The sequence below is a fragment of the Cervus elaphus genome, chromosome 9 (genome assembly GCF_910594005.1).
Source record: "Cervus elaphus chromosome 9, mCerEla1.1, whole genome shotgun sequence".
NCBI classification, from domain to species: domain Eukaryota; kingdom Metazoa; phylum Chordata; class Mammalia; order Artiodactyla; family Cervidae; genus Cervus; species Cervus elaphus.
In genome coordinates this window covers 5,656,889-5,677,985 of record NC_057823.1, presented here as the reverse complement: position 1 = coordinate 5,677,985, position 21,097 = coordinate 5,656,889, and the positions used below count along the sequence as shown (strand labels likewise).

The 21,097-nt window shown below is 40.0% G+C and overlaps 1 protein-coding gene and 1 non-coding gene across 4 annotated transcripts in view; both read left to right on the top strand.

Moving 5' to 3' along the window:
* The window catches only part of RUFY1 (RUN and FYVE domain containing 1), a 63,554-nt gene that overhangs the window by 5,740 nt on the left and 36,717 nt on the right, over positions 1-21,097 (top strand). The window contains exons 1-6 of one of the 3 annotated variants that reach the window (XM_043910708.1): positions 7,911-8,038; positions 8,217-8,390; positions 9,746-9,863; positions 13,659-13,760; positions 15,340-15,463; positions 20,232-20,293. In XM_043910708.1, coding sequence (XP_043766643.1) covers positions 8,231-8,390; positions 9,746-9,863; positions 13,659-13,760; positions 15,340-15,463; positions 20,232-20,293 — 566 coding nt within the window. In that variant the 5' untranslated portion in view covers positions 7,911-8,038; positions 8,217-8,230. Of the gene's footprint in view, positions 1-7,910; positions 8,100-8,216; positions 8,391-9,745; positions 9,864-13,658; positions 13,761-15,339; positions 15,464-20,231; positions 20,294-21,097 lie in introns of those variants that run through there. The other 2 variants (XM_043910707.1, XM_043910706.1) reach the window with 2 other exon arrangements.
* LOC122701181 lies at positions 5,938-6,068 on the top strand. The gene has a single exon (XR_006343016.1). It is a non-coding gene; the product is annotated as a small nucleolar RNA SNORA11 (small nucleolar RNA).

Sequence of the window (21,097 nt, the reverse complement as noted above, 5' to 3'; positions counted from 1 at the left end):
TTCACATGACCCCCTAAAAAAAAATCTTACACTTTTAAAGTTGGTACATAAAATTCATCGTAATTTTCAATAAACTTTTTGGTTTATTGTAAAAATTGACTTTTTAAAATAAAACCACTGTACATTATTTTAAGTGTATCAAGTGATAAATACCTTAACAGCTTGATAACTCTACCATCTATCTTGTTAATAAAATAAATAATAAAATTATTTAATATTTGTAAATTTTACATTTTTCCCTTTTATTCCTTGAATTTCCAATCCACTTAATGTATGTTTTAAATTTTTTTATTGGTCATCCTATCATACATCTCAGAAAAAAAAAATGTTAAAATATAATAAACTTTTCTTCTGACTAAAGCTCTGAGTGTATAAAAATTTTTTTCTTCTATAATGAATTACCATTAAAATTATTAGTAATGCTAAGTTGATTAAAGGGATATAAATATGATTTTATAAGTAATTATACATAAATTTTTCTTGGAATTACTTCTCTTAATGAACTGAATGGTGTTGTTGGTTTTTTTATTAAAAAAATGCAGATGAATATACATGATTTACTGAAGTAAATGTGATGGAACTCAGCATCAATTTTATTCCCATTTTTTGGTTTTTTTATAGATGTGATTCTTGAGAACTCTGACTCACATAAATAAAAAACAGAACTGGACAGGTTGGTTTGTTTTCCCCCCATTGGTAAATTCTACCAAACATTTAAAAAAATTTTATTTAAGTACAGTTGATTTACAATGTTGTGTTAATTTCTCCTGTACAATAAAGTAACTCGGATATAAAATGGATAGCTTTGTTATATTAATGTTATTCAGGTCTTGGAACTCCTTCTAAGTTATATGCCACAAATCACATTGATCTAAAAACATTTTTTTTATCAAAAAATTTTTTGTTCAGATTTTCATTTTGTTTGAATGAAAATCACCTTTCTTGCAAACATGAAAGATATTTCTCTTTCTGGGAAGTTCTCCAAAAAAGGCTTTACCAAGACCTATCAAATGATAATTATGCCTTATAATTCTTTCACTTTGTTTAACCTAGACACTCAAAATGGTTGGAGACATCTAAACATTGCTTATTTAATTACATCTTGCCAATACATTATGTTTGGACAAAAAGAGTTTAGGAAATTCCCTGGTGGTCCAGTAGTTCAGACTGAGCACTTCCACCACAGGGGACATGGGTTTGATCCCTGATCAGGGAACTAGGGTTTCACATGCCAAGATGTGGCCAGAATTAATAAAAAAGAGTTAGTGTACATGTTCTTCAAGGGCTGCAGTTTGGCTCATTTGATTTATAGAACATGTCCATCAAGTTAATGGCACATCCAAGGAATAAGTATTGAGACCAACCGAAAACAATTACATATATTTTTACTTGTAGATAAATTTTTTTTTTAAACTTTGTAAATTCAGGATACCCAACAGACGGGTAGAAACCACTCCTCTCCCCCAAGATCAAGTTTCTTTAACTAAGTTCAGCAAATGAGAGACTGGAACCTCTTCATGTTTTTGGTGATTTGATTAATCATCAAAGGAAGCTTCACCCCTCTCTGGTATGTGGTACTTTCTGTACCTCAGGTCAGTGCCTCAGGAGGAAGATATGGGACAAGGAGTGAACTGTGATTCTTCTGTAGAGTGGGAAAAGAAAGAGTGCCTGTGGCGCAGAGTGGGGGCGCTGCTGGGAGGGGAGTGACGGATCCGGGCGAGTTCTCCAGGGTGGTTAATGGGGCCCTTTTGAGCCGCAATAGCTACTGACTGGGAGAGTACCCCACATATTGAGCCCAAAGGACGCCTGGATTGAAGGCCAGGGCAAAAGAAGAAAAACAGTTATTTCCTGCTGAGAGTGAAGAAAGGGAACCGAGAACACCGGAAACCGATAAAGGCGGCTCCGAGGGCAGGGTTTAGAGAGGGATTAGCAAGTTGACCTGGGGTTGCTCAAGTGATTATCTCTTCGGCTGAGAAGTCCCAAGGTTGCTAAAGGTGGCCCTCAGGACCCCGAGGCAAATTAGTTTTCAGTCAGAGCCCCTGAGCAGACTGGCAAGACGGTAACTGAAATGGCTACCCTGCCTGAGGCAGTGGAGTAGATTCTTTAATTTGTTCTGGGGTTAATAATCATTATCATTTGATTTTTGGAGCTTCCATTAAGAGGAAGATATAAAGGCACTCATCACTGCTTAAGTAAAAGATTATTTTAAAAACCACCAGTTAATAAGGGGATGCTTGGAATAGGGTCAGATTATGAGTGAAAGTGAAGTGTTAGTTGCTCAGTCGTGTCCAACTCTTTGCGACCCTGTGGACCTTAGCCCGCCAGGATCTTCAGTCCCTGGAATTCTACAGGCAAGAATACTGTAGTGGGTTGCCATTATGAGTAGTTACTATAGAAAAGGAAGAAGCACAGTTTGTCACCAGCGTTTGATTATAAGGGGGAAAGAAAAGTAAAAAAAAAAAAGAAAGAGTGCCTGTGAAACTTGAGGATCTAAAAATCAATTTCCTCAAAATATCTGGACCTGCCTAGCCCTCTGCAGGACTTCTTGCATATGTATTCCCATTCGAAGACCACTAGACTTTATTTATAGCCAGGGATTGGTATCTTCTTTAAGGATCAGTTCAGTTCAGACGATCAGTCAAGTCTGACTCTGCAACACCATGAACAGCAGCACGCCAGGCTTCCCTGTCCATCACCAACTCCCGGAGCTTGCTCAAACTCATGTCCATTGAGTCGGTGATGCCATCCAACCATCTCATCCTCTGTAGTCCCCTCCTCCTGCCTTCAATCTTTCCTGGCATCCGGGTTTTTTTCCAATGAGTCAGTTCTTTGAATCAGGTGGCCAAAGTACTTCAGCTTCAACATCAGACCTTCCAATGAATATTCAGGATTGATTTACTTTAGGATTGACTGGGTTGATCTCCTTGCAGGCCAAGGGACTCTCAAGAGTCTTCTCCAGCAACAGAGTTCAAAAGCATTAAGTCTTTGATGTTCAACTTTCTTTATGGTCCAACTCTCTTATCCATACATGACTACCTAAAGACCATAGCTTTGACTAGACAAACCTTTGTCAGTAAAGTAATGTTTCTGCTTTTTAACATGCTGTCTAGGTTGGTCATAGCTTTTCTTCCAAGGAGCAAGTGTTTTTTATGGCTGCAGTCACCATCTGCAGTGATTCTGAGCCCAAGAAAATAAACTCTCTCACTGTTTACATTGTTTCCCCACCTATTTGCCATGAAGTGATGGGACCAGATGCCATGATCTGAGTTTTTTGAATGTTGAGTTTTAAGCCAGCCTTTTCACGCTCCTCTTTCACTTTCATCAAGAGGCTTTTTAGTTCTTCTTCGCTTTCTGCCATAAGGGTGGTGTCATCTGCATATCTGAGATTATAGATAATTCTTCTGGAAATCTTGATTCCAGCTTGTGATTCATCCAGCCCAACATGTTGCATGACGTACTCTGCATAGAAGTTAAATAAGCACTGTGACAATATACAGCCTTGATGTACTCCTTTCCAAATCTTGAAGCAGTCTGTTGTTCCATGTCTGGTTCTAACTGTTGCTTCTTGACCTGCATACAGATTTCTCAGGAGGCAGGTCAGGTGGTCTGGTATTCCCATCTCTTGAAGAATTTTCCACAGTTTGTTGTGATCCACACAGTCAAAGTCTTTGGTGTAGTCAATAAAGCAAAAGTAGATGTTTTTCTGGAACTCTCTTGCTTTTACAATTATTCAGCAGATGTTGGCCGTTTGATCTTTGGTTCCTCTGCCTTTTCTAAATCCAGCTTGAACATCTGCAAGTGCTTGGTTCATGTTACTGTTAAAGCCTGGCTTGGAGAATTTTGAGCATTACTTTACTAGCGTGTGAGATGAGTGCAATTGTGCAGTAGTTTGAACATTTTTTGGCATTGCCTTTCTTTGGGATTGGAATGAAAACTGACCTTTTCCAGTTCTGTGGCCACTGCCTAGTTTTCCAAATTTGCTAACGTATTGAGTGCCATACTTTCACAATATCATCTTTTAGGATTTGTAATAGCTCAGCTGGAACCACCACCTCCACTAGCTTTGTTCATAGTGATGCTTCCTAAGGCCCACTTGACTTCACACTCCAGGATGTCTGGCTCTAGATGAGTGATCACACCATCGTGGTTATCTGGGTCATTAAGATCTTTTTTGTATATTTCTTCTGTATATTCTTGCCACCTCTTCTTAATATCTTCTGCTTCTGTTAGGTCCATACCATTCCTGTCCTTAATTGTGTCCATCTTTGCACGAAATGTTCCCTTGGTATCTCTAATTTTCTTGAAGAGATCTCTAGTCTTTCCCATTCTATTGTTTTCCTCTATTTCTTTGCATTGATCACTGAGGAAGGCTTTCTTATCTCTCCTTGCTAATATTTAAAAATCTGCATTCAGATGGATGTATCATTCCTTTTCTCCTTTGCCTTTCACTTCTCTTCTTTCCTCAGCTATTTGTAAGGCCTCCTCAAACAACGATTTTGCCTTTTTGCATTTTTTCCCTTGGAGACGGTTTTGATTACTGCTTCCTGTACAATGTCATGAACCTCCATCCATAGTTCTTCAGGCACTCTGTCTATCAGATCTAATCCCTTGAATCTATTTGTCACTTCCACTGTATAATCATAAGGGATTTGATTTAGGTCATACATGAATGGTCTAGTGGTTTTCCCTACTTTCTTCAATTAAAGTCTGAATTTGGCAATAAGGAGTTCATGATCTGAGCCACAGTCAGCTCCCAGTCTTGTTCTTGCTGATTGTATAGAGTTTCTCCATCTTTTGCTGCAAAGAATATAATCAGTCTGATTTCATCTTTGTCCCCCTGATGATGTCCATATGTAGAGTCTTCTCTTGTGTTGTTGGAAGAGGGTTTTTGCTATGACCAGTGAGTTCTCTTGGCAAAACTCTGTTAGCCTTTTCGGTGCTTCATTTTGTACTCCAAGGCCAACCTTGCCTGTTACTCCAGGTATCTCTTGACTTTCTTCTTTTTCATTCCAGTCCCCTATGATGAAAAGGACATCTTTTTTTTGGTGTTAGTTCTAGAAGGTCTTATAGGTCACCATAGAACCGTTCAACTTCAGCTTCTTCAGCATGAGTGGCTGGGGCTTCAACTTGGATTACTGTGATATTGAATGGTTTGCCTTGGAAACGAAAAGAGATCATTCTATCTTTTTGAGATTGCACCCAATCACCCATCTCATTAAACTTTTCAAATTTATAAATAATACATAGGAGTCTCTCAATATTTAAAATATACCATTCCCACCCAGATGCTTTACTTAAAATCCAATTTTTTAAAAAAATCAATTTTTCTTTTTCCAAAACCAAGATGAAATATTTAGACCAGTTTTTCTTTCCCAGTAGCTGTCTTCTTGGGTTTTGCTGAGAATTTAGAATTTTCAGTCCCAGGCTGTCTCGAGTCTCATTCATATTTACTTAATACTTGTATTATAAATTCATAGTCATAATATCATTATTTTCAATTAAGCTATACACATACATGCTTTTTAAACTATATATCTGTAGTAATTATTGCTGATGAAAGAAATCAGGTAAACAAAGGATTAATACCCACAATACACAGACCCTTAAGACAAAAGCAAACAAATCAAGAAAGTTAAAAGATTTAACACACAAGTCATAGAAAGAATACTAGGAAACAATAAACATGAAAATCTGCTTAACATATATAATGAACAACTGGTAAACAAACAAAACAGTCCCCACTCCATCCTTCAGTCCAAGGGGCAAACATTTAAAAGACCAAAAGGTGGCACTTGTGCAGAGAGAGGGGTGCACCAACAAGGACTTATTTTTCCTGCTAGAACTAGGTTATAGTTTGAAGGTCTATAATAGTTTTAATTTCCAGAGTGACAGTTTCCTGGGCTTGAGAGGTCACTTGGTAAGAATTTGTTATAGATTGGGTTGAGCATAGAGCGAGAGGGTCCAAATAAATGACTCATCTGTTTACAACCCACCAGACAGGAATCTGGGTTCACTGTGACAAGAGGCACAAAACTTCTGGTGTTTCAGTGAACAAATATCCAAACTGTGTCCTTGTTCACCTCCATGTGGCTACTGGGCAGGACCAGTGGGACAGGGCTCAATATTGGAAGAAGAGCTGTGGTACTTAGTCAGGGAGCTTGCCACCTAGAGCTGATCTGGTCCATGCATGGGTCGGCCATGAGTGGTCTTAAAGAGGCTTTGAACCTGTCAAGGAAAAAGAAAAAAAGAAAAATAGATTCCAACTAAATGCCATTCTGGAAAAGGCAAAACTATGGAGACAATAAAAAGATCAGTGGTTGCCTGGAGTTAGCAGGGAGATGCATACACAGAATACAGAAGTTTTTATGAGCAGTGAAAATGCTCATAAATAATGAATGTCATTATTTGAATGACATTCAAATATATGAATGTGATTCATATAATGAATGACATTATAATGATGCATATATCATACTTTGGTCCAAACCCATAGAAGGTGCAATACTACTTACTTCATCAGTGAACACAGAGGATGAACTGGGACCTTGGTCATCATGTGTCGATGCAGCTCATCCTTATTTTTTAAAAAAAAGTTCCAGTCTTGATAACCGCTATGCATGTTCATTGGAAGGACTGATGTTGAAGCTGAAACTCCAATACTTTGGCCACCTGATGCAAAGAACTGACTCATTTGAAAAGACCCTGATGCTGGGAAAGACTGAAGGCAGGAGGCAGAGGATGAGGTGGTTGGATGGCATCACTGACTCAACTGGACATGAGTTTGGGTAAACTCCAGGAGTTGGTGATGGACAGGGAGGCCTGGCGTGCTGGTGCATGGGGTCGCAAAGAGTCAGACATGACTGAGCGACTGAACTGATGCATGTGCTACTGCTGCTGCTGCTAAGTCGCTTCAGCTGAGTCCAACTCTATGCGACCCCACTGACTGCAGCCCACCAGGCTCTGTCCCTGGGATTCTCCAGGCAAGAACACTGGAGTGGGTTGTCATTGCCGTCACCAAGGCATGAAAGTGAAAAGTGAAAGTGAACTCGCTCAGTCATGTCTGACTCTTTGCCACACCGTGGACTACAGCCTACCAGGCTCCTCCGTCCATGGGATTTTCCAGGCAAGAGTACCGGCACTCCAGGTGCCGTTGCCTTCTCTAGATGCATGTGAGGGAAGGGAACTTCTGTACCTCCCTGTCAGTTTTGTTGGAAACCTACAACTGCTTTAAAAAAAAAAAGAATTCTCCCCCGCCCCCCCCCCCCAAAAAATTAACTCAGGAGTCCATGCCGTGGTCGCAGAAAAGTCTGACACAATTTAGCGACTAAACAACATAATATATGCGTATTTGTTGGACTGGAATGTAAAATGTATTTTTTAGATTAAAAAAAAAAGTTTGCAGCGCACTGAATTTATACTGGCAGATAAAAGCACAAATTAACCTAAAAAATTTTGTCATAGATATCTGATATTGATTACAAACTTTTACTCTCAAAGCGACGAGATTAATGGAGTTTAAGTGTAAACTCAGCTAAATTCATTTTATTCTAACGGTTTTACCTTACAAAAGAAGTGTGAAACTCGTAACAGTCCACTAATTGTGTACGAAAGACGGGCAACGAGAATTTGAGCCCTGTACCAAGGAATGGATGCTTCCCCGAGTGCTCCGGGTGGCACTCACAGACAAACCAGCTGGGTTAGGAATCCCTCTGGTTAGTATACCGCCCACTCCAAGCAAGCCCGGAAGCCGCTACCTCCCTCCCGGCAGAGAAGTCAAAATGGCGCCCGCGCGCTCTGGGGGCGAGGCCTCGAGCTGGACTCCTCCAATAGGAACGAGAGGGGGTGGTGCACTTTCCCAGCAAGCCTTCTAGCTTAGGGCAAGGCTTTCTGGAGTATGCGTTGTTCCATTGGTTGAAAATGGAATAAGGGCGTGGGGGGCACCAATCGCAGTGGGTGCTGGTAGGGCCGTCGCCGTAGCAACGCGCGGAGCTACCTGGGAGAGGCTTTCGGAGTCTGAGCCACGGCCTCAGCCGCCCGGGTGAGACTGTGACCTCCCGGGGTTAGGGGCCGGTTGGCTGAGAACTCCAGTTAATCCGCACGTGAGTGCTCAGAGCAGACCGGCTGACGGGTCTTCCCTTCATTGTTCTGCGTCTAGCCCCCTCACCCGGGACTCCATTCAGTGCGCTAACGAAGCTGTCCCTGCTTCCACTCTGCAGTTTCCAAGTGCCAGATGATGGAGGAGCGCGTCAACCTGATGCACATGATGAAACTCAGCATCAAGGTCTTGCTACAGTCTGCCCTGAGCCTGGGCCGCAGCCTGGATGCAGATCATGCCCCCCTGCAGCAGTTCTTTGTAGTGATGGAGCATTGCCTCAAACATGGGCTGAGAGGTGAGCCGCGGCGGCGGGGCGGGGAGGGGCGGGGGGCTTCGGAGGCGTGAAAATTCAGGCTAACTTCGCTCAGCATCTTCAATGCCAAACATTGTTCTGGATGCTGGGAACTGTGCGCGAAACAAACAAGATCCCTGCCCACAAGACATGACATTCTAGAGCAGCGCTGTCCAATAGAAATGCCACGCAAGTCACATGTGTGATTTCTAATGTTCTAGTAGCCACGCTTTTAAAAAGCAGACAGAAACACGTGAAGTTTTAGTAATTTATTTTATTGAACCCAATATAGCCAAAATAGTATCATTTTGACATATATAGTCAGTATAAACCTTATTAATGAGATATTTTACATTCTTTTTTAAACTGAGGCTTAAAGATCCACTGTGTATTTTACACTTACAGCACATCTCAATTGCACTGGCTACATTTCAGTACCACTTGTGGCTAGTGACTACCTTGGACAGCACAGTTCTAGAGAGGAGATAAGACGACAAATTCAGAAGCAAAATAGTTGTAAAACGCTACTAATTCAGGGGTACAAAATTGGTTAAAAGATAGAGAATCAAGGGGAAAATCTTTCCAGTTAGGGTAAGAGGGGAAGGTCTTTCTGGGGACTGAAATATAAGCTGAGAGCTAAAGGAGAGAAGGAGTCAACTATGCAAAGGTTTGGGGCAAGAGCCTTTCTAGAAAAACAAAACAGGTGCAGAGGTCTTGAGTGGGACCAACCTTGGTGTGAGGAAGACACCAGGTAAGTGAGGCATGCCAAGCAGGAGGAGGGGATGTCAGGGTAGTTGGGATGGGCTGAATCACGTCGGCCTTTAAAGGTCAAGTTAGGAGTTGGATTTTATTTCATGAGTATTTGGAGGATTTTCAGCAATGGAAAAATAAGATCTAACGTACATTAAAAAAAAAAAAAATTTCACCTATGTGGAAAACAGATTAGAAAGGTGGGGTGGTAACAATATTAGGAGTAAGGAAACCCATTAGGAGGTTATTGCAGCAGTTCAGATGAGGGATGGTGATGATGATTTGACAAAGTCAATCAAGAATTGACTTTGGCATCAAGTAAGAGGGAGAAAGGGCAAGGATTTCATAGATAATTATTTGAGCACTTGTTCTATTTTGTGGGCAATAAATACTTGAGGGAGCATATTGGGTATGGCAGAGAAACCCTGTCATCAGAAGCAGGGAGAGCTCATTTGGTACTTGGCTCCTCCTAGTCCCCATGACTGAATCAGAAGGAGTAAGCAGTGCAGCTCCATAGCTTTCATTTGGCTTTTGGGAGAGAGACTGAGGGCCCCTGAAGACGTTTTGCAAACTGTTCTTATGAATAATACTTCTGTTTTCCCTTTTAGTTAAGAAGAGTTTTATTGGCCAAAATAAATCTTTCTTTGGTCCTTTGGAGCTGGTGGAGAAACTTTGTCCAGAAGCATCAGATATAGCCACTAGTGTCAGAAATCTACCAGAATTAAAGTGAGTGAGAAGTAGTTACATCAATTTGATGTTTTTAAAAAAAAAAAACAACTCCCTTGTATTTATCCATTTCTCAATTCCTTGCTAATAAAGCATCTTCTAATTTAGAACAAACTGTAGCACAAGCCACACTTTACTTAGACTTTAGTCTCAGCTCTGCTTTCAATCTCCACATAAACTTGAGCAAAATTTGCCCCACTCTGAGCCTCAGTTTCCTTTTGTTTAAAATGAGGACAGTGATTCCTGCTTGTCGTACAAGGTTCTGTAATGAAAAGATATTGTCACTGGAAGAGCAGTTACAGGAGGAGAACGAGATTCTGAGGTCTGTACAAAAGAGCCCCCTGCAGTCTTCCACAAGGAACTTAACTGTCCAGACTCTCTTTGACCTTCTCCTGCAGAGCCAGCCCATTCCATTTTAGGGTAATTACAATAGCCACCACCACTGACTAAGGCCCTGCCAAGTGCCAGGCATTGTGCCAAGGACATTTCATGATTTACTTTCATCCTCCACAAATCTCTAGGAGCTAAGCTGTTGGTGTTCCCATCTGCTAGTGCAGAAACTGAGGCTCAGAGTGGTTGGGTAACCTGCCCAAGGTCCCTTGGCAGCTGAGTGGTGGAACCAGGAAGAGAGCGCAGGTCTCCTGGCCTCAAGCCCTCTGCATCTTGCCAAACTCATTCACTGCTCAGCCCCCTGCGTTCATGGGACTGAAGCCTCCTCCTTTATCCGGGTCCGGCCCTTTGGGCCCGTGCCACCTAAGGTGAACGCCTGTAGCAGGGGATAGACGTTCATACATTCATCTGCTGACACTCCCCCGCTGCCCCTGCCCAGCCATGATCTTCCTGGTGAAAGCCTGTAGCAGCGGACAGACTCTCACATACTCATCTGCTGACACCCCCCCACCCCCGCTGCCCCTGCCCAGCCGTGATCTTCCTGGGCTTCCCTGGTGGCTCAGACCGTAAAGAATCTGCCTGTGATACAGGAGATGTGGGTTTGACCCCTGGGTGGGGAAGATCCCCTGGAGAAGGAAATGGATACCGACTCCAGTATTCTTGCCTGGAAAATTGCATGGGCAAAGACCCTGGCAGACTACAGTCCATAGGGTCATGAAGAGTTGGACATGACTGAGCAACTAACCCTTTTACTTTTCACTTTCACGAGCCTCCCACATCTTCTGCCTTGTTTCCTCAGTTCTATATGTAGTCCTATTGTCCATCCCTTCCAGCCAGCTCACTCCCTCAAGAGCCCCTGTTCTTGGGTGGTCTGATTGGATGGAACAGGGTTCTGCCATCTCCTGCACTCACGCTTCTATTTCCAGTTAGGCACAGGGGCATTTTTGAAGTCTTGTTATGCTAACAAAGAGCTTCTTGTCAGCTGAACTCACTGCTCCTGTTCCCTCATTAACCCAGTGGATGCTCAACAAGTAAGGAGTTTAAGTATCAAAATCCTCCCTTTGTCTGCCAAAAAGGAAATGCAGAGTAGCTCCCTCTTCTTGATGCCTCTGGAGTAAGTAGCCTTTTTGGAAGCCATGTGAGAAAAGACTTACTGGCTTTGCTCCATAAAGAGCTGCAGTGTTTTTACTATTTCATTAAACAGGAGCAAAAGTTCTAAAACTTCTACAGTATTTTGGAAGTTATGATTAGCATTTTTTGGAGAGTAGAGACTGTTTGCTCTAAGATAGTTTGAAACTTGTAGGACAGACTTTGTGTCCTGAGAGTCATCTCTCTGGAGTTTAATTTCCTTGTCTAATTGAGATAAAAATATCTTTTACAGTGACCCAGTACCCAGAACTTTTCACTGTTTTCATATCATAGTTTATTATTAAGCATACTGTTACACAACAAATACAATTTCATGTATTGGCATTTAAACCCAGACAACAGACAAGGTTCTCTCCTTTTTTGGAAATTAAAAATGATCTTTTTTCTTATTACATAATTTTTAATTAGGAAACAAGAACAAGCAAAAAAGATGCTTCTATTAGCTTACTACTCAGAAAAAAACAAAGCTACAATTAATATCTTGGTCAGTATCCTTGTAGATCCTTTCAGTACAAAGTCAGACAGACAAACAGAGAAGATTCTATTTTAATTCACCTTTGCCTCCCCCAGGGGCATACTATTGCACTCCTCATGGAAGACAGTTTAGCGCTAACCACCAAAACCACCAGTGCATCTACCTTTTGACCCAGTAATTCTACTTCTAGGAGTTTTATCTCATAGACCTAACATGTGAAAATGACACATGTACAGAAATAGCTGTTGCAGCATTATTCGTAACAGCAGAAGATTAGAAATGGCCTAGATTAAAAACTAGGTAAATAAATCATGGCACAGTCCAATAGTGAACCACTTTAAAGCTATGAAAAAATGAACAGGAAATTCCCTGTGTACAGAAAGAATTTCAAAATGACAGATATTCAATAGAATAAGCAAGTTGCAAAATGGCATATGTAGCATACTAATATTTTTGTAAGATGGGAAGAAAAATAAGAACATTTATTTCCAATGCAGAAAAATGTTTCCAAAGTGACTCTAAACTAGGAGCAGTATATTAATGAACAAAGAAGGAGAACTGGGGAAAACATTAAGTATTAAGCTGTGCATACTGTAGCTTTTTTCCCATTTAGTAGTAGACTATTTATTCATCCCCAGCTGTGCTTTTGAAATGAGCACATAGCCCCTCCCACTTTGGGCTTTGCGGTTGTCTTCAAATTCTCGTCGTCCAAACTGCAGTGCTGGCCATCCCCAACATACACCTTTGTGTACATCCTCAACTAGTTCCTTATATTGCTAGATGTAGGATTTTGATAACCTGCAGGCATTAAATTGCCTGCTAGAAGAATTGTACCAGTTTGTACTCCCACCAAGCAGAACATGTCAGTGTCCATTTTTCCTATCATGCCAATATCATATGTCTTTTTTTTTCCCTATTTCTTTTCTTCTTTTACTCTGGCTTCACATCATTTGTTGAAAGGTGGAGGGAATCCAAAGCCTGTTATATTAAGTTGGGTGCCTTCTAGCCCTTTGAGGCAAATATTGATTATAGCAGTACATCTAATACTCTCTTGGATATTACAAATGCAGTTACTCCGCTTAGAACAGTATCTTTTTTTCCTTACACAGTGCTAGGTCTATATTTGGGAGGCTTTTTTTTCTTTTAAAACAGATCTTTTTCAAAATTGCACCTTTGAAACTGGTTGCACAGCCACGTGAATGTCCTAACACTACTAAACAGTACACTTAAAAATGGATGAGGTGGTAAACTTCATGTTGTGTGCATTTTACCGTGTCAAAAATAAACTTGACGTAGTAAATTTCGAGCTAATACCTTAGAAATCTTGTGAGTTCAGTACTTTAATAACTGTGTTCTATATTCATCTTTTGAAAGAATGTTTATCCATGATACAATCTAACCTGGTATTTCCTGGCTTCCTGTGAAATTTATGAATACATGCAAAGTTTTATCTAATTGTGTTTGTTCCAGAAATCAGATGTTTCTGGCTTAAATTTTTTTGCTGGTTTTGTTGTTGTTGTTGTTTTTGAGGGGGAGGGAGGGAAATATATGCCTATGATACAGGCTTCAAATAGTCCCGAAAAGAATTCAGTGAGCCATTTCCTCAGCCTTCCCAGAGTGTTCCCGCAACCCCCAGGGCAGCTTTGCATTCATAGGCGTGCATGTGTTTGTGTGTGTGTGTGTGTTTGTGTGTGAATATATTTCTCCTTGGCTCAGTTGGCTTTTTTCCCTTTGTTTTTGTTGTTACGCTTTAATAGTCTGATCCTCTGTTTGAATTACAGGACAGCTGTGGGAAGGGGCAGAGCTTGGCTTTATCTTGCGCTCATGCAGAAGAAACTGGCAGATTATCTGAAAGTGCTTGTAGACAATAAAAATCTCTTGAGGTATTTCATCACCTATCTTCGCTTAGTTTTTGCTTCGTAATTAGAACGTAGTTTTGTACATCATTAGGAATTAAAATAAGAATGTATTGACTTGGCCAAATGGTTCATTCATGTTTCTCTGTAAGATGTTAACACAAAAACCTGAACAAGCCTGTACAGTTTTTATTCAGATTATTATGAAGTGTAATTATTCTGTGGCTTACTTTTAAAATAGCAGAATTTTATTTTTTGAGCACTGGTGTCTGAAAGTCTATGAATGAAGATTCATATTTTCGTTTTGAAGATAATTCTTCAAAAATACCTAAGATCAGGTAACTGACAGCATACTCCTTTAAGTTTCAACAAAATAGTATTTGATTGGGTGATAATATGGGGAAAATGACTTGAACTAGATTCAGTGGGCAATTTTAAATTATAAAACCCTGCTTTTTATAAGAGAACATACCTAGATTACCTATTTTAGGATTCCATATTCAGTTTGTAAACTTTTATATCTCTTGGCATCAGTAAAGACGAACTATCTCTGAAATTTATGACTGGGTTCTTTTTTTATAACTTTATAGACAAAAGAAATCATTATAAGAGGAATTTTCTCTATGATATGAGAATTTATGAGGAAAAAATCTTTATAGAGCTAATGCTGTTATCTAACTGAAACAAAAATATCTTTTACAGTATGGCTTATCATCCAAAATTTTCGTTTGTTTTCAAGTCATGGCTTATTACTGAACAAATGTTTTCATGATAGATACTGATTTCAAATAATTTACATACCTTGTACTCTTCTCTGACTATTACACTGAATAACTTTGAGGTACGGATTTTGTTCTAAACAACTAGTTCTGGGACTGCCCTCGTGGTCCAGTGGTGAAGACTTCACACTTCCACTACAGAGGGCACAGCTTCCGTCCCTGGTCTAGGAACTAAGATCCCACATGGCTCACTGCCAAAAATAAAATGATAATAACAAATAAATAAACAACGAATTCTGAGGATAACAAGTTCTTATGCACTCACACACACGCTGGTGTATTAGCTAATCACTGGTGACCAGAGCGGTGATGGATGGAGCCTCACTACACATGGCCAAGGGGAGTGGGAGGGAAGGACGCCAAAGCAGGCAGTGTTCCCCGGGACGCAGGGGAGAAGGAAGAGTGTTGTTCTGGGCCGGGGGCGAGGTGGGGATTGCAGGATCGCACTTCATGTCGACATGAATGCGAGTGTAGAAGTATTCACGTAGGAAGACGAAAGACGCAGCCAGGTGGACAAGAGGGACAGAGTGGCGTTTAGGAACACAGGGGCCTAATGAGAAGAGCTGGGGTCCAGGTCCAACCAGAGACGTGAGCCTTAGACCAGAGCTGGGAGGGGTCCACTCTAAGCCCCAGGAAGAGAGGAGAGGCCAGAGGAGAGATCACAGAACTTAAAGTGAGAGGGAATAAAAGGCAGAAGGGGATGCACACATAGCAGCCTCTGGCTCCTGGTGAAACTGGCGGCCAGGCCACGAGCCCAGAGCTGAGGCAGCAAGATAGGTCCAGCGGAAGGGTGGTGAAGGTGCTCCTGTGGAATCCATCTCTTGCAGTGAGTTCTATGAGCCTGAGGCGTTGATGATGGAGGAAGAAGGGACGGTGATTGTTGGTCTGCTGGTGGGACTCAATGTGCTGGATGCCAACCTCTGCTTAAAAGGAGAAGACTTGGATTCTCAGGTAAGATGGGAGTTTTAACTCTAGATCAAACACCTTATTTGGGCCAGGGATTTTACATTGGCTCTGCAGACGTGTGCAGGAAGGGGCAGATGGCAGGGGGTGTCTGGCAAAGGGCTGTGCAGGGTGCTGTGCTGGACCAAAGCTGGAACACTGGCAGAAGTCTCGGGGAAGAGCGAAAAATAGCTCAGGCAAAGGCACAATGGCTCACACAGAGATTAAGCAAACATTAAGCGTTATTGACTTCCTGGTAAGTCAGGAAGTCTGGGGCAGACAGGTCTGCATGAGGAGTGGGAAAACAGGCTCGGGAGAGATTTGGGAAGTTAGATGGTAAAACTGAGCAGGATTTTCAGGCCATGAGGTGCAGAGTGCCCCTTGCTGGAGACAGCCTTCTCGTGATGGGCTTTTCCTCCTGCGTGGGAGCCAGTAGCCAGGGCTGAGGCCTAAGCTCCAGGTGGTGGAGGCTGTAAATCCAAAATCCAGACACTCTGCCCGGTCCTAACCTCCACCCCACTTCAGGAACTGTGGCTGGGCTGTTGCCCCGCCTTCTCCCCACTGCATGTTTGGGCATGAACCTAAAGCTTCCTCAATCGCTCCGTGAAGGAACCTAAAGCTTCCCCAATCGCGTCGTGACCAGATCAGCTTTTTTTCTCCCCAGTAGTTTTCTTGTTTTGGCCTGTTGAATATTTTTCAAAAAATATAAAGAAGTTTTTTTGAAAAGAAACAAAGTATCATATATTGTCCTGTTACATAGAAATAGCTAATTCAGTGTTACTCTTTGGGATATATCCTTCCAGCACATGAATAAAAGGTGTGAGAGAGAGTGTGTGTGTGAGTGTGTCTTTGTATCTCAGAGACAGATGTTTGGAGCGTTCTTTTTTCATTAAACCAAAATGTGATTATTCCAAGAACACCATTTTGCAATTTCTTTATTTAACAATGTGTTCCACATAGCTCTTGATGTCAAGAGATATAAACCATTTTAAATGACCATGTGGTCATCCATTTTATGAATATACCATAATTTATTTAACCAATACTTTTTTTAATTGAAAAATAATTGCTTTACAATGGTGTGTTGTTTTCTGCCATACGACAACACAAATCAGTCATAATTATATATATATACATATAATTATTATCCCCTCCTTCTTGATTGTCCCTCCCTAACCAATACTTATTAATGTAAGTCATTTTCATGTTATAATGACAGTGTTATAAATATCCTTATACTTGTTTTTTAGTCTTGTCTGTTTATTTTCTTAGGATAAGTTTTGAGATTGCTGTGTCAGACTGCACAAGTTCTGCATGAGTGTTGTGAAAGCATGTGAGCGTTCTTGGTCTTTTTCAATCAGACAGAAAAAACTCTCTATCTCAAATTCGTGTTTTTGAGAACTAGGATGATGGAGTTTTTTTTTTTTTTTCATGTTTTATTATAAATATTATACAAGATTTTTCATGTTATATTACAAACATTAAACAAGCCATTGGTGGTTCATCTTTTCCCACTCCTTTATTATAGATAAGGATATTTACCATTTGTCAGAATATTTGTTATAAAATTTTTTTTCTGCTCTCTCAGGGTTCGTTTTCCCTATAGACCTTTTTTTTTTTCTTCCTGTGCAGTTGTGTTTAATGGACTTTTCCTCTATACCTTCTAAACTATTGTGCCTAGAAGGTCCTTCCACATCTAAAAATTAACTTAATTTTTAAATCACATGTATGTAATTTACATTTAAATAATCTGCCTGTCATTCTTTTTGACACAGTATGAAGTGGAAATCCAGATTTCTTATATAAGTACAGTAGTAAACCAGTTTTCTCAATATCATGTATCAAATATTATTATTTTGCCTACTAATTTGAAATTCCGCCTTTATCATGTGTTGAAATATCCATTATACTCAGAGGCTTATTGGTAGGCTCTCTATTTAGTCTCTGGATCTTTTTATTTCTGTGCTAGTAACATAGTCTTTTAACTACCAAAGCCATATAGTGTGCTTTATGCTCTGGCAGTTCACCTCCTACCTACTTTATTATACCACTTTTTCAGATTTAGTTGAGGCTGTCCATTTTCCATTCTGCCAAATGACCTTGAACATTATTTATTTTGTCAGATTCCAAAATGAAAATTTGTCTGGGATTTTTATTAAATAATAGATGTGATTGAGCCCCTGGCCTGTTCTTGTCATCAACATAATGCGTCTTACATGTCACTGTGAAGCATGAGTGTTTGCTGTTGCTATCTGAGAGGTCCTCTTCTCATGTTAGAAAGTGCTATTCTCTTCTAACTTTGCATTTTTATTTAAAAATGAATATTGACATGTACCAGCCACAGGTGTACATGTGTGCCCCCATCCCAAACCCTATGGCAAAAACCATCTCAATATTGTCAAGTAATTAGCCTCCAATTAAAATAATTAATTTTAAAAAAATGAATATTGAATGCTATCCAACACTTTTCGGCATCTGTTGAGATGTCATATCCATTTTTAGCCCATAATTACAATTGAATTAATTCTTGGGCTTCCTATTGTGATATTATTCCTGCATTCTTAAAATAAATCTTACTTGGTCATTGTACGTATACTTTTAGTGTACTCCTAGACTTAATGTCTGTGGTTTATTTGAGATTTTTGTGTTTCCACTTACAGGTTACACTTGTCTGAATCTTCCTTTTCTATACTGTCTTCCTAACTTTTCAGTGTCAGGATTGTATAATTTCATAAAATAAGTTGGATAATACTCTTTTCGTTCTTATTTTCTACAAAAGTTTGTTATAGCAAGAATTATTTTTCTTTAAATGTTTGTTAAAACTTGCTGGTATAACCATTTCAGCTCTTTATGATCTGCATACTTTGACCACTTTTATTTTTTGCATAGCTTTGGTCAATTTATTGGTTTCCTAAGCCTTATAAAAACCTTTGGTTTCCTAAGCCTTATAAAAACCTTTAGTCATTATATTTTTCCAGAAATCATTTATTTCATTCAGATCTCCTCTGTTAGTTGCATGAGAGTATTTTCTTGCAGCTTTTTGAAATCTCACTTTTCCAAATTGTAATATTGTGCACATGATAGAGTTTGTCTACTGTGTTGAGCTCAAAACCCAGATCTTGCTCTTTATTCATCACTTCTGCTTTGGGAGGAAGACTTTATCTGTCTTCTAGTCCATTAATTTCTACTTTGGATATTAATTCTTTCTCATTCTTCTGTTGTTTCCTTTTTTCCAATCAAATGTATATATATATATTTTTTAACTCTTTTTATATTATAGAAGAAGTACATGCTTGTTGGAAAAAATTAAGCAATTATAGAAGCATGTAATGTGAAAAGTGAAATTCAAGCTTCCCTTTTCTCCTCCCCCTTCAGTCCCACTTTTGTCCCCACAGGTAATGTAAAAACTTAAGGGACTACTTTCTCTATGCATTTATGTATACATAGGTTTCTGTTTTTGACTAAATCTTTTCTGGCTTTCTATTGCAGTGTTACAAATTAAGTCACATTAAAAATAGCAATCACTCATAGTTGATGGTTAGCTGAGCTCAGCAAGTTGATTCTGAAACACACCTGTGATTATAGGCAGTTGGTGGGTAGGACTGGAGTAGCCAAAGGCACGTGCTCACTGCCCTTTGAGTTGAGAAGGTCAGTGAGCAGGCGCTGGAGCAGCAGGGGTTTCCTGGGCATCTCTGTCTGCATCTGGTCTCTCCACATGGTCTCCAACATGGCACCTCAAGGTAGCCAGACTTCCCCACAGAAGCTCAGAACTTCAGAAGCATGTGCGCAAGGGAAAGAGCCAGGACGAAGCGTGTACTGCCTTTGTTAACCTAGCTGCAAAATTCACAGCCTCCTTTCTGCTGCTTTCTGCTCATTAAGACAGTGAGGCCACCCAGGTTCAAGGGTTGGGAATAGAGATTGGTGGGAGGCAAGACAGAGAAGTTGCAAAAGATGTATATATACGTATATATATGTCATATAGCTTTGGTTTTTAACATAAGTGGGGTTACTATAAGGAGTTAATGCTGTACATAGTATTCTTTGACTTAAAATTTTATCCTGGAGCTTTCTTCATTTCATTACATTTTCATTCCCTGCGTTCTTTGTTATGGTTGCATAGGGTTCTGCAATATGGCTATAATGTGACTGATTTAAATCTTTCTGTATTGATGGACCCAATTATCCTGTATTTCAGAGGAATGGCTTCACTTTCACTGGAGTCAATGGTGGCAGGCTAGGGCTCTTATTCACTCTCTCTCAAGTGCTTTATTTCTGGACAAAGCGCCTAACTTTGAGATGGTGAGGGATCTTGGACCGCCCTAGTTTCCTATAGCGGAGAATTTTCCCTGAAATACTGACTGGACCTTTTTACCCCAACTTGGGGAAAGAAGGAGTCAGAGTTATCAGTTGAGGTCACCACTTTAAAGATCCAGGTCTCTCTCTTTTTTTTTTTAATTACTTTGTACCCGAAGAACTTTGTTGATTTTTGTCAACAATTTGATTGTTGAATAAAGACAGAAAAACTAATCATTACTAAGTGGTAAAACTTCAGAATATTCCCTTGAATTCTGATTTTTAGTAAGTTTTTCTTCTAGAAGATGATGGGGTTATTTTTCTTTCGGTGTGTTTGCTTAATTGATACTTTAAGCTGATCCATCTAACTGACTGTTTAGGAAGGAAATAGGAGCATAAACACCATGGATTTTAAAGATAGTAAGGTTTGTGGAAAGTGGGGAAATTATCTTCCATTTAAACTGGTGCATTTTCTTTCAATCAGGTTGGAGTGATCGATTTTTCTCTCTACATTAAAGATGTGCAGGATCTAGATGGCGGCAAAGAGTAAGTTCTGCATTGTATGCTGCTCTTCATGATTTTAATGAAATTCTAGCAAAGAATGCTACTTTTTTAAAAATTGAGGTGTAATTGACATAACATTACATTATTTTCAGGTGTGCAACATAATAATATGATATTTGTGTATATTGTAAAGTGATCACCATAGTACATCTAGTGTACATCCATGACCTTAACATAGTTACAAAAGAATTTTTTTCTTGTGACAAGAGCTTTTAGAATCTACTGTCTTAGCAACTTTCAAATACGCAGTTTTGCTATTAACTATAGTCATCATGCTGCACATTGCATCACTAAGCCTCCTTTATTTTGTAACTGGAAGTTTGTACCTTATGACCCCATTCACCTTCTCCCCAACTCCCCAACCTCTGGCAACCACCACCAGTCCCTGTATCTGTGAGTTTGGTTCTGTGTTTGTTTGTTTGTTTTAGATTCCACATATAAGTAAGATCATAAGGTATTTGTCTTTCATTGTTTTACTTGTTTCACTTAGCATAATGCCCTCAAATCCACTCATGTTGTCAGAAATGGTAGGATTTTTTTTTGTGGATGAATAATATTTTATTATATAAATATACCACATTTTCTTCATTCATCCACTTAGGTTGTTGCTATAAAGGAGTGAAGTGAAAGTCGCTTGGTTGTGTCTGACTCCTTGCAACCCCATGGAAAATATAGTCCATGGAATTCTCCAGGCAAGAATACTGGAGTGGGTAGCCTATCCCTTCTCCAGTGGATCTTCCCAACCTGGGAATCAAACCAGGTCTTCTGCACTGCAGGCAGATTCTT